This window comes from Cyrtonyx montezumae, unplaced genomic scaffold (assembly GCF_038088225.1).
Source record: "Cyrtonyx montezumae isolate F1298 unplaced genomic scaffold, pur_monq_1.0 scaffold_7, whole genome shotgun sequence".
Taxonomy (NCBI): domain Eukaryota; kingdom Metazoa; phylum Chordata; class Aves; order Galliformes; family Odontophoridae; genus Cyrtonyx; species Cyrtonyx montezumae.
Window position 1 is genome coordinate 31,210,717 of NW_027072078.1, and position 18,386 is coordinate 31,229,102.

Genomic DNA, 18,386 nt, shown 5'->3' on the forward strand with positions numbered 1-18,386 from the left:
TTTGGGCAATCTATAGCTTCTCAACGTATGAGTGTCTTGTAAGGTGTGAGGTAGCAGTAAAGTAGTAATTCAAAACTGCATCTCTACTTCATCCTGTGCTCTCTCTGATTATTCAGGGAAGCACCTGGATATTAACTAAAATTTGATGACATTTAAAGGTCCCTTAAAACTCTAAGGATTCTATGATTCTACGTATCTATGAACACAAGGGAAACAGATAATCTCATCTTCACACCATTTAGAAAGAAACTATGCAGTTTTGACAAAAATAAAACAAATAAAACAAATCAACCATCCAAAATGAATTTTTTGTTGCAAAGCTGGAAAATAAGTCTGTACAAGCAGAAGATGGCCTGTACTATGAACAAAACCCAGCAAAAAAGAGAAATGGAATTTTGTTTCTTTTCTGATCACATTTTGCTCTTCCTTTCACTCACCTAATGAATCCTACTGACTAAAGTCTATAAAAATAACATCAGGGGAATTGAGAGAGGTGTAAAGATATAAACAGCATTCTTATATATTTTGAACTTTACTGTTTATTACGTATGGGAGTGGAAAATTTTATATGCTCTAGGAATAATAGATTTTTCAATTTCTGTTATACTTTCCTGTTTTTATTTTTATTATTTTTATTTTTTGCCACGCACTCATAAAATGAACTGGGAACTTTCAAGGACAGTTTAGTACTCTAAAGTAGATGAAATAAGACATAAGTCTTTTACAGAAATATAATGCTATTAAGCAATTCAGAAGTAGAATTATGTGATTTTTTTTAAAACCATCCAGATATTTTTTCTAGTAAAAATAATTCAAGCTATCATAATCCATTGTTAACAACTCACCAAAAATGCTTTGAGTACAATATAAATTAAACTAACTAAAAATAAAGCTTATTACTTTCCTATTATCTCTTGAAGTGAAGTACTTCGAAGTAACTGCTTATCTTGCACAAAAAAAGGAGCAAAACAAACCTTGGAGATAAGGAATATGACAAATTACAAAGAAAGATTACAAATTACACACACACACAAAAAAAAGCAATACCTGAAAGGGATTTGCAGCCATTTGGGTTATCAGGCTGTATTTCATACCCATTTGCACACAAGCACTTGTATGTCCCATATGTATTGATGCATTGTTGGCTACAGGGAAATCCAGATGAACATTCATCAATATCTGTACACGTTTTGCCGTCGTCCTTCAGCTGGAATCCAGGCCAACATTTGCACTGGAAAAAATTCCCAAACAAATACAATCATTTTGAATAACTTGCTGACTCTTTTTATTATCTCCTGAACACGTTAGCAACATAAACTTCTTCAAGTATTATCAGTTTTATAGATAAATTTCTAATTGCATTGCTATTCATACTGTTAGGAGACAAATATATGCACATTTCCTCCCAGCTACTGCTGGCGTGATCATAAATATAATTCCCTCTCAAATAACCCTCTTGTTAGGAGTGATGAATTCTTCTTTCTTCTATAACTGAAGAAAAAGGCACCTTTTCAATAATTTCAAACAATTTGTTCAGGAAAACAACAAACACCTTTTGGCATTTCTTAGCTTCAATTACACATGTTGCTAGGCTGAAATATAATTTTAGAGGCTGTGGATTCCCCCTCCTTGGAAGCATGCAAGGCCAGGCTGGATGGGACTGTGAACAACCTGGTCCAGAGGGAGGTGCCCCTGCCTATAGCAGGGTGGTGGAACTACTTGATATTAAAAGTCTCTTCCAACCTAAACTTTTCTATGATTCTATGAATATTTAGAAATGTTGATAACCTCTATCAGTCTGTGTAACAGAAACAGTAATGTGAATGAGAACTCCAAATGTAAGACGCTTCATCACAGGAGGTAACACAGTAGAGTTTTATCACTACCACAGAATATTTAAGAAACAGTTAAGAATTGACATTATATTACACCATATTTTATAGATAATCACCTTGTATCCAACAGGAAGATCCTGACAGTCTTGAGAGCAGCCACTAACTTTCTTACTGAGGCACTCATTAATGTGGCAACTTTTCTCATCAGAGCCATCACTACAGTCTTCTTTGTTATTACAAACATTACTCTGAGGAATACACTTGCCATTTTTGCACAAGAAGAAAGAGCTGTTACATGACTGCTCTGGAAAAGAAAAAGAGAACACAGCTTTGTGTAGTTTACCAGCACTTGGAATTAATTTCCTCATATATCAGGTCTAATGTGAGCATGTAAGAGAACATAACAATGTAAAAAATGAATTTTACTTTCTAACAGTGGTGATGTAGATCCTTTCTATTTTTTAAGGGTTTATTCCTCTGCTGAAAAATGGATGAATTCTCTCATACATTTGTTTTCATTTAATTGAGAAACTTCTATCATATCTCTGTACAAAACATTTTGTAAGATTTAGAAAGCATGGCTTTTCTCCCCCATGAGTGCTGTGGTGTTTAGTAACATGTCTTGAATATTCTAAAGTATCCCTTCTTCTGCTGATACTATTATCTGTTTTTCGACTGTTGGAAAATTTAAAGCAACACATCTTTGACAAACTTGGTCAAAATTGGTCAGTGTATTGAAGAGACTGACCATCTCTCCTAGAAGATTACAGCAAACAAGTTAAAATGATGTACAGAAAATTAGAACTCTAATTTGAAGTATGTTACATATCATTTATCTGCTGTAATACAAATCAGAGGTACGAAAAGTTACACTGATAACACAGAACTTTTACTATCATATAGAACTAGATTTAATTAGACATCTGTACTTCTTTCAGAGAACTTTTGTAATTAGATTTTAAAGTTAGATTTGGAAAAATTAAAGGGAGAACTGAAGTTGAAATACAAGATAACTTGAGGGAATTTTCCTCCCATAATGAATGACTTACTTTAGAAAAAGGTCAGATCCTTAAACAGGGAGCACTGCTAGACATAGCTACAAATTCGTGTATCAGCAGCTGTACCACACAAATCCCAAGGCTTTCACAGTTTGTAAAATTCATTTGCACCTTTTGAGATTATCTGGAAACTCTTCTGAATGTTCATAATATTAAGATCTTCAGTAGAAATGTCAAGAGACTGGTAGCAGAAACTCCTAATGTACTCACTAAAGTCTGAAATTTCAGCAGTTACATGTGGTTTGTCAAAGGTAAGGAATATTTCATCACCAAAGAACTGCATATTTCAGATATGATATTTTACATTTGCCTAACTACAATCCCAAACAGTTTTTGAAGAAGAATGGTTACACAAGTTATTAAAAAACATTAAATACGGACCTGAACTTCTGCACTTTTTGTTTAAAGGTGCCTCATCAGAATGGTCCGGGCAGTCAAAATCACCATCACACTGCCACTGGGAATTTAACAGGCATCTTCCATCAGCACAAGTGAACTCTCCAGGATGACAGCGACGATATCCTAGAAGTGCAGTAATCAATAATTTCGTACCTTGCTCAATACTTTTGACATACAATGTTGTATACACAAAATAATTGCATTGGCTGCCTTTTTTTTTTGCCCCCATTAATAGATACAAAGAGATATATGCTTACTCACAACTGTCTACCAAGAAAGAGAAAAAAATCAAATATCTTTTATGCAGTGCTGTATAGTCCTGAAACAATTCTCACCAATGCATTTGTAGTTATGCAGCTCTCAAATAAATACAAATGCATCTTAAAAATTTTCCTAAGTAAGCATCGCTTTATCCTAATTACCAGGAAATAGTTCTCCAACAGTTATTTTAGAAATTACTCACCAAATAGTTTTACAGAACTCTTACAACACAGAAGCTTTCTCTTTGAAACACATATAATCATCTTCACCATTTTAAGCACATATTTTCTCAGACTATCACAAAAAAAAAATGTATCAAATTCATGAATTTCAAAGTTAAAATGTTGATATCAAGTTGAATTTCTTAATGTGTGAAAGCAAAGAGCTTTCTTTTGCAATAGTGACTTTAAAGTAACAGACCCTGCAAGAAGGCCCTACAGTTAACAGTCTGGAACTTTTCTATTTACTCTACTTTTATTATACTTGCCACATTCCAGTGATTCGTCTGATCCATCTCCACAGTCATCATCATGGTCACATACAAACTGTTTGGGAATGCAGATGCTGTTATGGCACATGAAAGCGTTCTCATCACAAGTGTTATTAGGAGCTAAAGAAAATATAGTACGTAAAGCATAGATTAAATTGGAAAGAATAAGACAAACTTTCTTACAGAAAAATGACAGGTAGTTTCAGAGCATTCAATGTAAATGACTTTAACTTGCATCTTTCGTTACACAAATAAATGGCAGAAGAATTTATGCATCTTGGTAGTGATGAACAAAGAAGTAAAGGTAGCTAGCATCTCACATAATACAACACAAATGATTTCAGAAGCGGATGGTGTTTACAACTTAAGGTCTGCTTCTGAGAAACAAAATTTGGAAAGTATAGGTTTCCTTCCTACGTTAGTCTTCTGAAAAAAAAAGCTCTTTAAAAACCATAAATACACAAAATATATCCCAAACTAGAAACAATATATCACAGGATATACATTCAGTGAAAAGACATAACTTCAGTATTTTTAATCTATACCAGTTTTGTATGCATTTATAAAACAAAACCACTAATGAAACTGCTTTTGAACATTTGACACACAACACAAATGTCTCTCAGAAGACTGAAAGCAATAGTTTGCATGGTTGGAGAAGCTGTCATCTGAACAATTAGGGAAAAAAATTAGGGACAATACTGTATCTCTGTTTATGATGTGCAACTTCTATCACATAGAGCAGCATTTCTTCAAGAAATGTACTGTAGTCAACAATCTGCTAATTTTAATTAGTAGACATGCTGTGTAGCATGTGATGTGACACACCATTTTCAGCTGGTGTACATCAGCATATATTAACCAAATCTAAAGTTGGTTGACTGATTAAAACATTTAAGGATGCAGCTATGTGTGCTCCATATAATTGTACTAACAATCTGGATAACAGAAGTATGACTCTACAGACACAAACAATTTCTGGATATCATAAAGGCAAATGTGACAAGGAAAGAAATACCACATATCCTTTAATGCAAACATACCACAGCCCGCTGTAGAGAGTTCATCACTTCCATTTGGACAGTCCCTTTCACCATCACAAAGCCAGTGTTGAGGAACACAGGCATGGGAGCCTAGGCAACTGAATGTCCCCACAGCACACGTCACTGAACCTGAGAAAATAACAAGTGGTTGCAAAGAAAATTTTTCTTGGTTCAGTTTGGCAAACATACAGGCTAGCCTGTATTTTACAGTAAATTTTTGTCAATCTATTGTATCTCCCATTTTCTCACTCTTTCAACTTACTGCAAGGACATTTAATTTATGAAATGAATTAATTTTGATTTATGAAAACAGTCCAACAGGATAACTTTATAAACCAATTCAGGGCTTTACATTGGGACTGTATGAATAAAGGATCTACACCCATGAGACACACAATCTTTTCATAACTGTACTCTATGCTGAGAGGATACTGTTATTCAGAACTTGCATGCATCAGCCCCATATACCTAGGAGAGTATGAGCAATAGTAGAGGGAGAAATAAAATCTCCAACATTTCCAAAGCAGGTAACTTAACATACTGCCTGACTACATATCTGTCTTTTTCTTATTATTTTAATTTAACAGGATTTTCTCTAGACAAAATATTATATCCTAGCATTCAGTTTTTACTGTTTTGAATTGCTCAATCCATCACTTAATCTCCTTAGTGAACTGTATTCACTATACTAGCTCCCTTCCCACTGGCTTCCTGGATCCTTTGGTCTCTTTCTGTATGGATGGTCTGACACGTTACAGATCTAAAATTATTCTACTTACCACAGATAGCATCACTCTCATCTAAACCATCTCCACAGTCATCCTCACCATCACAAATCCATTGCTTAGAGATGCACTTGTTTGCAGAGCAAGCAAACTGATTCCATGAACAGGATGAATCTAGGAATGACACCAGCCACTGCATTTTTTTTAGGTTCAAAACAGCACTGTGCTCCCTGTAGTTTAGCCAAAAAAACCCTCAGCATAGAAATCCCCAGACTAGTTCTGTCTTCCCAATTATATTGTATTAATATATAAATACATTATCCTCATCTGATTTCCAGAAATTACAGTCTTCGTTCACCAGTGCATTTATAAAAGTAAGTCATTCATTATATAAATGTAATTATTTATATAAATGGCAAAACATTCAAAATATTTGCATTCTAATATTTTAGCTCACTTTGCTAGCAGAGTGAGAAAAACCTTCAAAAATATAAGGCTAATGTATGCACTTTCATGTGGATGTTTTAACTGTAGTGAAGTGCTTTATTTTGGGCAGAGACAGAACAGTCCAAATTCACAACTCTACTTTTCTTTCAATACCACAGTATTGAATTTCATCTCTAAAATATTTTATGTTGTTTTATCTGTGTCTCAAAGAAATATTTTATTTAATATTTGTCAACCCATTAACACTTTAGTATAAGTTGAAAATAATGGCAAACTTCAAATCCTCTAAATCAGATGGCAGAAATACTCTAAATAAATTCTATTATGATGATCTTTTCTGAAAAGGTAATAAAATGCAATTTTGCCAGACTTCCCTCTTTAAGGGCAAAATTTATACTCTTATAACTGGTGACAACAGATTTAAATATTAGTAATAAAAAGAATTTTCGGTAATTTAATTTGATTCAAATATATAATATTTTAACAACTACCTCAGAATAGGTAAGAGTTGATAGCATGGAAAAAAAAAGATTGACTAAAATCACTTCCTTATCTCTGAAAAAAAAAAAGATTTTGCTGTTCAAGTAAAATTGAATTATAAAAATCATATGTTGGATTAATCCACTCAAATGTAAAGGCTAGCTCTCACTACTAGCAAAATAAGCCTGAATTCCTCCTCAGTTACACAAAATTTAAGAACCATAAGAGATCTGAGGTGGAATGGACTCTTAATGCTTCTCACAATTTATACTGCATTTTATTCCCACCAATTTTGTCGTTACTTTAAATAGCTGTATCTATATTGCCTCTGATGCAAGAAGCATCTATTTTTATTCCATAAAGGTCTATTTTATTTACTTTCTGTTACAGATAGAAAGTATTAATAAGACCTGATTGTATCTCTAAAAATGTTCTAGTGAGGAATCACAAAGAATTCGTGCAACTGTTGGATGTTAAAGAAATAGAAAGTGTCTCTTTAGTGGAAAAAAAATAAATAAAGATGATTCTTATTCTAGTGTAAGATAGGGTATCAAATACTGAAAGTAATGATTTTAATCTGAAAATTTTGCACAAGAGACCTTTTCCATATATTATGTTCATTCTCTAAGATATATTAACAAACATTTTCCTTTTAAAATGTGGTGATTTACAGAACTAAAGTCAGATCAAATGCTCACCACAGTGCAATTCATCCACTCCATCCTCACAGTCTTTCTGCCCATCGCATAGCCAGGTGTTCAGAATACATCTTCCACTAGGACAACCAAAATAATTTTCTTCACATGTGGGTTTGTTTTGAACTGTGATAAAATAAAGAATGTAATGTAAAATGGTCTCTACTAGTATGATTAGGAGCCTAATACATTTCTGCTAAATTCCTGAACACTGATGGACAACAAAGTGATTATGTGTAAAAATGTAAAAAAATATACATATTATTTAACTCTGTTCATAGCAATTAGAAAACAGTGATGACTAAGAGTAGGGAGCTGAAATACTTGCAAAGGAACAACATCAATTAAAGGGATCTATAGTGGAAAAAGTAGTTCAGTTTACAATATTTTATGTAAGGTAAATCAAAACTGCTTGCCATTTTACAGCAGCTGAAGAAATTACCCTTTTGATCTATCCTCAAGTATCTACAAGATAACCTAATTAGGGTAGTATTTTTTGTCACATTCATTGAGATAAGCAATAAATCTGAGGCATGCACTGACTGTTGCCACCAAATTTTATCACTGACGTTGGAGCCAGAGATTTAGATTCTGTTGTGAACAAAAAAGTAATTCTTCCATACTTTATTTCTTTGTACTGGGTGAAAGTTATTTAAGATTTACTTTAATGAATACGAAGAAAACAGACATAAGGAAAGAAAACATGACAATATGCATAGTTTCAAGACATAAGTAGATAAATTAGTCCATTGAGTGGCACAGATTGTTTTCAAAATTTCAAGCATCTCTTGGCCTGTGAAAATCCAAGCAATAATTACTCATTCCAAGCACTGAAGATCTCTGCTAAGGATTCTATTACTTCTTTCATCTATCAGGGCAATTTATACTGTTGTTTTTTTAGAGTGCTTTTTTCCTCTATTTTCTCTCAAGAAAAAAATAGAAATAAAATTATGAGATTTAAGCATTCTACTGCTGCATGAGTATTAAAAAAAATGCATAAAGGAAGAAATCGGATGCCTTTGATGGCTGGGTAGAGATTAAAGATTGGTGCAACCGATTAAAGATTAAAGATAAGTGCAACCACCCCTAAATGAATATTTTTACTCTTTTTTTTTTTTTTTTGTTAAGAACAATGGCACTGAGTAAAGTTAAGACTGATAATGAGAATTATCATATTCATAACAGAAACAACACTCAGAAACTTAATGTGCCAGAGGCAGGCAGTTTTGAATGAGATACCAAAGGAAATCACAAGTGGGTTGAACTGGAATGGCACTGCTTTCAAATAAAGGGATGATCCAGGCAATTAGTCACACATTAACATGATGGAACGTTTTGGAACACATTTGGAAAGATAGAATAAAGTAACACAAATAAATGGACAATGGAATAAAATGCAACATTAGTTTACTTATGCAACATTAGTTTACTGAAGCTATATCACAGTGCCTCAAAATCTTCTTTGGGATGGTAAAAAGCCGACAAACAAAGGAAATAAAGTAATTCTAAACTATTTTGAGCTCTAATACAGCTAATTCTAAAGAATTATTAAATAACCTGGAAAATATGGAGTTTAGAAAGAAGACTAATTTAACAAGCCTCTCTCTACAGGGAGGATAAAAGTTCTTAATATCTTGTTTAATTGATGTTAGTGGTAAGGTTCCAAATTATCTTCTGAATCTTAGTAAATTTTTTCATCAATAAAGTTGACACTAAGTAAATGAGAATTCTAACAGAAGGTCTTGATGACACTATGTATAATTACACAGACAAACAGAATACTAATTGGGAATAATCAAAAGACATTAATTACTGGGCTAGCAACAATTAGGTAGTATTCAATAACATAAAATTCAAAGTTTTATTTTTACTAACAGTAATTCTTAGAAGAAAAGAGAGATACTGGCCACAGAAGACAACTACAATCACGTGGGAGTCAATTATGAGAACAAATGGAAATAAAATTTTAAAGTGCATTTTCAATGACACAAAGCAAAATTAAGTTTTCATCTACTATATTGGGTACTGGCTTGATATATTCAAGGAAGATGCAAATTCAGAAGACTAAGACAACATGGACAGACATTCCTGCCTTCAAAGGAAGATTTCTAAAATGCCTTGGCTTATTTGCCAAGTCTTTCTACTGACTCAGAAAAACTGGAAAAACAGCAGTTCTGGATTTAACACTGTCAGTCTATACTAAGTACCTCAACAAAACAAAAGAGAAAGTTAAAAAAAAAAAAGTATATCAAGAAGGAAATACCATCCACTGAAAACGTTCCTTCATCTTTCTGGTGGAGCTGGATTTTTTATGATTTATCTTCTAACCAAACACAAATGAATAATGACAGACCTAACCTGGATCAAATATGAAGTTGAGTATTACACTTGTCTTCAGAGAAACGCATTAAATGGTAAAAATTTGCATTATCTAGTGAAACGAAAAGAAAAGTGAAAAAGCTCCATTATTATACTTACAACTGTGTTAAATATTATGTATTGACCAAACTTTCTAATAGTTATAATCAAAACAAAACAAACAAACAAAACTACAATAACAACAACAACAAAAAAAAGGAAAATATTTTTCCAGAAACATAATATAAATATTTCAGTTTTCTTTTTGATGGTTACCTGGGCATTTTAGTTCATCTGTATAATCTCCACAGTCATTAGATCCATCACATATCCATTCTGGCAGTATACAAAGTGAAGTGGAATTACAGCTAATAAATCCGGTGGATTTGATTCCAAGTTTATAGAAGTAAGCACAGTTTGTATTATCTGGAAGGAGACAATAAATCACAACATAAATATATATCACAATATATCACACCTAATACTAATTGAAAGCTTTATTGCTTGGTTTTCACATTTATCTTGAGTTTGCACAGACCATGCAGCTGCTGTTATCCAACAAGTAATGATCTGCTATAAAACAAGAAATAACCATGAAACAGATGCAAAGATGAAGCACATACAAACACAAACTTACTACAGTTCTTTTCATCTGAAGCATCTGCACAATCAATGATCTGGTTGCACTGTGCTGATTTGCCAATGCAAGTCCCATCTGCACAACGGAATTCTGTCGAAGCACATACTGAATCTATAATGTATGGATAAAAATATATATAAATTAACGTAATAAGTGGTTCAGATGTATAATTATTATGTTTACAGTTTCTACCTTTTAAGATAGTGCATTCAGAAGCTAATGGCCCTTCAAAAGGCTTAATATGGACTATCTATAAATCTCTAAACCTTAATTAATTTAAGTCCACGTGGGATGGAATGTGGTGTTAACACTTCCTTGAACACTTTTCTTTCTACCCAAAATCAGCTGTTTTCAGATGTTTTAAAAGCCACATAGCACTTGCAGAAAAGTAGCTGATGTAGGTGAGTACGGTTAAGCTATATTTTGTGGCATAACTACTTTTTCATTCACTACTACTTCCTGGACTGTAACTAAGGATTTGCATTGTCCACGAGCTAGATTTCATTCACTGACAGAAGCACCATATAAATATTCATGCTTTAAAATGCAAAAACAATATTGTTATGAGAAGGAAAACAATAGTGATACATTTTATAAAGGACACAGACATTGCAATGCATATGTGGAGCAAGAAAAGAAAACATCACCTACTTCAAAAAAGAAAAAGGTAACATAGAGAGGGAATAGCATATTTAACATCCTTCTCTTTTGTGGCAAAGATACTGCCTCATGTTATCACTTCATGGACTAAGCAGTACTATATTTGGAGTTTTCCATGGACAAAAAAAAAAAACCAACAACAAAACAACAAAAACCAAAACTCTCCTCCTACAGAAAGGTAAATGTAAACCAAATTCAAACCCAACAGGTGATCTCAAACAGTGTGCATCTGCTCTTGTTTTCAAATTATGAAAAAACAATCCCAACTCCTGTGATTCCAATAAAAATATCTGCATTTTCTAACTACTTCTCTTCACCAAATACATATTTATACAGCAGTAGTTGGAAATTGCCTTGGAAGTAATGCCATTTACCTTTACAATCAAATTCATCAGAGTTGTCACCACAGTCATTTGTACCATCACATACTCTGTTACGTGAAACACAGCGTCGATTAGAACACGGTTTGAAACCCTTTCGACAGCCTCTATTTTCTGGAAAACAGAAATAATTTAATTGAGAGATTTGGTATACCAATATCCTTACACTAAGATGAAACAGACACACTCCTGAAAGACGTTTAAAACATATTTGCTTTTGCACACTTTTGTCATCTAGGCGACACATAGCATTAGCAATTCAGGTGAAACAGAATAAAATACGCTATATTTACTCTAAAATAAAGTATTAAGACAGAGTGTAAAATGACAAAAATATATAAAAATACAAACTCTTTGAAATTGCCTTTTTTAAAATTAATTATTATTATTTTTTGAGTACTGAAGAGTACCTAAACCTAAAACTGACTGCTTTCTGGAATAACAAGAAACAGAGTTTTGAGATTCTTCACCAGATACAACTTTCTAATTTGTTCCCATATGACTTTCTCTTTGTTTGTTCAACCTACTCTCCTTCCCAAAGTAATCTGTGAAACTATACTATAGGGAAATGTTTCCTTTATATGGTATCAACCTTGGCTATTAAAACAACACAGGTGAAGTCTGGGAGTTTTCCTAAAATTCTGGAAGGGGCATGTATAAACATAATGAGTAGTTTTGATATGACTAAGTCATTCCTTTGGGAAACAGAAGAGAGATCAAGACTGGGATGTGGATATCCGAAGAATGAGAAGTCCAGAAGCTACAGGCATGCAATTGATTTTCTCCATATAATATCTGTTTTGTTTTAAATTAGATGAGTGATTTAGCATTTTCTTCTTGTTCGTTTTGGTGATCAGTTGGTATGTGTCAGAAGAGTCACAGAGAAATCAATATAGGAATTCATAACCTTGAAGGTGAAATGTCTGGAAATACTTACCACAGTAAAAAAGTTTCTCATCAGACTTGTCCTTACAATGAGCAGTGCCATCACAAGTCAGTTGATAATCAATGCATTCACCATTTCCACATTCAAACTCAGAATAAATGTTGCAAGTAGAATTTCTCGCTAAAAATTAAAAAATAATTGCACATTATTTTTTATACCTTTTACATGTAGTGAAAATAAGAGCAACAATGGTTCCAATTTTAATATCTCTTTTCAAACACCTGTGTACAAAAAACCCTATAGCATCAAAACTTGGTAGCACTCCCATAATGGTGACCTGCAGGGGTGATTTGTAATCTTGTTGATACCACACAACATTAAGGATTGATACTTAAATAACAAGAAATTTTCTGAAATTTCATATTGGGGTGAATTCGAGTCCAAGGTTGGAGAGACTATAAAAGACAAATGCAACTGAAGATCCATGAACTTATGGGAACAAGTAGTGAAGCAATCTAACAGTGAAGAGATAATGACTTTGTTATCACTGTTCTCAACTCAAGAGGAAGAATGAGCAAATGAAATCTATTTATTATGCTTTTGCTCATTTCCATTACAATATTTCCACTCAATTTCAGGAGGAACAGCTGTCCTCTATATGAAAGTTTTAAGCCAATATAACTTGAAAACAACTCTTTACTTGATTCAAATATGAAGTATAAAAGTGCTGCAAATGTGGAGTCTGGGCAAAGTGAAATCTGATCCCTTCTGTGACTTACGGAGTCCTTAAAATGGCAATCGTGTTTATCAGTGCACTTTTTTTCTTTTTCTATTTTTTTCTTTTTTTCCCCCCTTTTTCAGGACGGTAAGAACTAAGAATCCTAAATTTGATTTGTAGTTAATCTAGGTTAGTATAAGAAAATTTAAGCAGAACACAAATATCCAGAATGAAATTTCAGAAATTAATAAATATTAACACATTTTAACTCCACAGAAGTCTTATCAGATGCAAAATAGCTTAAAGCTCTTTTTATCCCAAGCTCTGTCAAAATTTGTAAATAGATAAATAAATGTCTAGAACAATTTAAAGCACATAGAAGTCAAATTCATGACTTGGGCCAACTGATTTTGTGACAGTCAACTGCACCACACCACAGAAAAAGCATTGCATCAGCTAGTATTACTTACTCACACATCTGTTATCATCTATCAGTATTCTATCCCCTCTACATGAACAGTTCACTCGTCCATCAGGAGTCAGAAGACATAAATCATGACAACCTCCATTCATTTGTGCACAAGGAGATAATTCACCTGAAGAATAAAAAGTAAAAGATGGACTCTATTATTAAACTTGCTGCAGTAGCAAATCTACTAGAGAAAGAAAAGACTGTTGTATTTCAGATTTATGGGCAATTGGCTCAAGTTTTATCAGTGAAATGAAAATGTCAGTATGTCTCAGAGGGTTGCATACTGAAGATAAACAAATGGAGTTCCCTCGAATACAATCACTAAACCTCCCCTTACAGCATACAAAACTGCAGATATTTGACAAGAAGTGATTTAGCTACTATCAAATTAGAAGAATGAACATAGCAAACAAAGTTCATTCAATACGGTTTATTTCACCTTTTGCTAGTAGCTCCTAGAAAAATTAAGTCATGAAATAAAGTAAAATATTTTAATTTATTAAAATTACATAACATTCTTGAAATAGCGCATCTGCTTTTGTAACTTACAGCTGTTTGTATCATTGGCAACAGCAATAATGCCCATTGGCTGATGTGGGATATCCGAACGAAGAACTTTAGTATCTCCTCCTGTGTATTTACTGGAGCGCAGAATAGCTCTTCTCACCCCATCTGACCAAAAAATATAATCATCGTACACAGCCAGGCTCAGAAAGGTGCCTGGTCCAGATTTGACAATTACCTAGAACACATAAGTACAGAAAAGAAACATGAGAAGGGCTGCTCTCTCTGAAATTTTAAAACTACAAGGTGTGATTCACATGACTGTTTAGTTTTAGACAAAATACTTATTCTTTGACACTTATAACACCAGACAAAATGCCACAACAACAGACGGTCTTTGTTTGCCTGACAAGTCATTGTGAAGGCTGTATGATTCAGTGTCAATCAAACTTGACTCTTTAAAATTGTACTGTTGCTGATGTTGCTAAATTTCATACAGCCTGCACATTAATTTTCTCAGCAGTATCTAAAGATCTGGACAATGATCCCTGCAGATATAGCAGAACCATGCAGAGTACATCCCGATCTTTGCACTGTAACCCTAATGAAATCTTGCTGGGGCTTCCCCATCTGGTTAGCCTGCAGGGATAGTCAGTACAAACAGATATACCCACTACTCCCCAATCCCTTTTTCACTTGCTGATTTCTTGTCTGCACCAAAAATAATAATAGAAGCCAATGCAAGTACTTTGCTGGCTTATGTAGAGTTATTGATATTCATCATCTAGGATTTGGATAAAGATATAAACAGACTGTGACACTTTTCAGGAAACACACACCCAAATACATCAAACAGTTTTTCGTACAATTGAATCTCTATGCTTTCAATTCATAAAAACTCCAAAATAGTCAACTAATAATAAATTTTATAGAAACTTGAAGCAGCAAATGACCCAAAGCAGTGCTTCCACATAGGAGAATGCAGGCAAAAGCCTGTTCAGGTATCCTATTCTGCAACCACATTATCAGCACAAGTATAATGCCCAGTTAATCTGTAATCATGCAGCTGCAGTATATGTTGCCTGTTGCTCAAATAAGGGTGCATAAACTGTGCTGAAATGGGGAGCTGTATGCTAAGTAGAAGGGAAAAAGCACACAGTTCTTTAGAAAACAGAATCTCTATGAGGCAGAATACCATACATGGAGTTGCTACCTCACATACACAGATAATATGTAGGTAAAGAGAACTGGAAGGTACAAAACTAAATTCAGTCAAGCATTAAGAAGAAGACCATCTCTCTACCCATTGTTCACAGTGTAGTCTATATTTCTGCAGCAGGATGTATCATCTAGTTCTACAACACTGGTTTTCATTACTGTTTGGATACCTACTGCAGCAGTCAACGGAAAATAAAAAGATTTCTTCCTCTTTCTAGTAAATCACTGACATAAAATAATGATATTTGTTGCTGACATCAAAAGTTCACAATTATCCTGAATGAAAGTATTTTATCATCAGTGTACAATCTCTAAAGCAAGGATTTTTTTTTTCCATCTTCCAGTAACACCATCAGGACAGGCTTGAATAGCAGTTACAGCAACTGGGAAAAAAGATTATCTTAAAACACCACATTTACCATAAACAGTAAGATCATTTTGCCATGGATTTATTCAAGTGAGATGTAACAGAATCAGAAGAACTCCCTCTTCAGGAATTTTTCTATTTCTCTGTAATGGAAACTAACATGCTTAAGACTCTGAAAATCAAATGCAATTCTACATTTGCACTGCTCCTGCTACTATTCATATTTTCAGTTTAGGTGAATGATTTATGTAAGCAGTCTGCACTTTTTAGTATTATTCAGGTATTTATCTCCACAAATTATGATTTTTAATCACGTTCTCTGCAATGACATATGTAATAATTACACATTACTAATTCTCAACATAGTGAACGACAGTGAGAACACACATCTAGTATTAGATTTAAACCAACTTCTTAGAGTTTTATATGAGCCTGCGGGATTAGAGAGACCTTATTCTCAATAGCCTTACAGATTATTGTTGACTTTTCATTAATTCCTTCTTGCATTTAATTCCTATTAGGCTATACACACTACTATCTACACTATAGTACACTGACTATCAAGATATCCCAGCAATCAGCCCCAATTTAACAGTGTTGCTTCCCTATCAGCCAGCTAGATAGCTTCCATGGGTTGGAGGACTTCATTACCATTGGTTGGGAAGCACTTTCTTTACCCAGCCAGGATTACTGTACAAAGCTATCCAAATAAGACTAAATAATGACAATGGTGTGAATCCCTTGTCAAAACAGTTTAGTAAGTGTAAGAGCTAGTGGGTATTTCACTCTTGGAATTGTTTCTGGTCTTCCTCTAACACGTGCTAACAGGAAGCATTCGCAAGTTCAAGAAACACATGATCTTTTAGACCAGATTTGCAAAAGAAAAGCATCAAGAACAAAACATTCCAGCTGCAGAAAGTCAAAGACAGACCTTTAACTTCTGTGTTAAGTAGTCAGATGAGCAGATATTGTAAAAGTGTTACTGAAAGAAGAAGCTGAACACCAACTTTGGAACTATTTTTAAAATCATTGCTTAAATACAGAGTTATGGCAGAACAAAAACATGTCTTCTAATAACCAAAGGCTATAATTACTGGAAGGTTAAAATTAGTGGAGAAGCCACTAGATTGTATCAATTAACAATCATATCTTCAGGCCCACAAAAACAACTGAGAACAAAATATTGCAACTTGAAAGTCAGAAGATGATCAGAATTTTGTTTCCAAATCAGTAATTATATTCTCAGGTTCCAGATTTGTAAAAAGTTCCAGGGCACAAAATATTGCAGGAGAAAACAACAACAACAAATCAAAAGGTACAATTTCTTTGCCCAGTAAATAGCAAACTAAAATTTTTAAAACACATTTATTTGCTATTAACTCAATCTTTGTATTCAGATAAAAGGTTTTATATTTTCTAAGTAGCCAAACACAGCTGGGCCATAATGTTAAATCTAACTGATAACAGGATCAAAAATTGATGGAGAGAAAAACAGAACAAAACAAACAAACAAACAAAAAAACATTAAAAACCTGCCACAGTGGTACTACAGGAGAACAAAAAAAAAAAACACCTAAGCACAAATTTTAAGTAAGAAAACGTAATATATGTAACAAAAAATTCTTTCTATCTTGGAAAAGTATTCCAGAAACCACATATTAAATAAACTATAACACTGCACTTAATAGATACAACTCAATACTGCTAAGTTATTTGCTACTCACTTATTTGTACTAGATTGCTATAGATAGTAGGATAAAGGAAGAGGCTGCTGCCTGAAAGAAAAATCATTATATTAAATGATCATTTCATACCAAACGACCTTTATCTTTGCTAATCTAACTTAAACTAAAAAGTAACCAAGCAGACTGTGAGGTAAAGAGTAATTGGTTTTAAACTACTCTTAAGGAGTGGCTGATAGCAAAACCTTGCTGAAAGACCCCAGCAGATGCAAGCCTCCATAGCACTGGAATTATTATTACATATATTATCTTAATGTTACAAAAAACAGATCTCATCAGGCTGAATGACATACCAACAGTGAAGAACAACTGCCCTATAAGTATTTCACCAGATCAATAATACAATTTCATGGTTGGATTCTGATATTCTTATTATGAATGAATGCATCTATGAGATGATAAGCAATTCTGATGAAACAATGCCAGCGATATGAGTCATTTCTGACAGTATTACACAGTCTTAAATGAAAGCAAGTTCACGTTTTGCATAATATTTAGAATCGATATATAACTGAATTGTATATAAAAAAGCAACAGGACAAAAAAAGAACATAAAAGAAAGATATAATCTCAATTTTTCTCTCTCAAATGAAATAGCAAACAAATGAATAAACCAAACCACCTACTAAGAAGTATATTAAGACTTCATAAAATGCCAGAAATGTAGAAAATCATTAGTACAGATCAACTGTCTTCAGCATATTCAAAGCAAAATGTCTACTTCAGCTGAAATTAACAGAATGCTCCAAGACCAAGATCTATTATGATAGAAGTGTAAAGGAGTGCAAGTATATTTGAAAATGGAAAGAAAGAAAAGGAAAAAAAATAAGATTTGTACAGCAGTACTTGCAAGCATTGCACAAAAGAATTTCTAATGGTTTCAGTGAAGTTTCACACACAAAGGAAAATTATAACCTTCCTATGTAAAGAAGAACATCTCCAATCTCTTAGATTCATTTCTCCATTTATTCCCATGTTTCTAAAGTTTGCACAGATTGTTTTGTACAA

General features: G+C 33.4%; 1 protein-coding gene across 1 annotated transcript in view; it reads right to left on the reverse strand.

Annotated features, from left to right (window-relative positions):
- Positions 1-18,386, reverse strand: part of LRP1B (LDL receptor related protein 1B) — a 575,326-nt gene that overhangs the window by 86,863 nt on the left and 470,077 nt on the right. The window contains exons 44-56 of the mRNA XM_065751000.1: positions 14,097-14,289; positions 13,546-13,671; positions 12,409-12,537; positions 11,466-11,585; positions 10,429-10,542; positions 10,068-10,217; positions 7,437-7,559; positions 5,866-5,985; positions 5,087-5,215; positions 4,041-4,163; positions 3,275-3,415; positions 1,952-2,139; positions 1,048-1,231 (exon numbers count right to left, since the gene is read on the reverse strand). Coding sequence (XP_065607072.1) covers positions 1,048-1,231; positions 1,952-2,139; positions 3,275-3,415; positions 4,041-4,163; positions 5,087-5,215; positions 5,866-5,985; positions 7,437-7,559; positions 10,068-10,217; positions 10,429-10,542; positions 11,466-11,585; positions 12,409-12,537; positions 13,546-13,671; positions 14,097-14,289 — 1,840 coding nt within the window. The remainder of the gene's footprint in view (positions 1-1,047; positions 1,232-1,951; positions 2,140-3,274; positions 3,416-4,040; positions 4,164-5,086; positions 5,216-5,865; positions 5,986-7,436; positions 7,560-10,067; positions 10,218-10,428; positions 10,543-11,465; positions 11,586-12,408; positions 12,538-13,545; positions 13,672-14,096; positions 14,290-18,386) is intronic.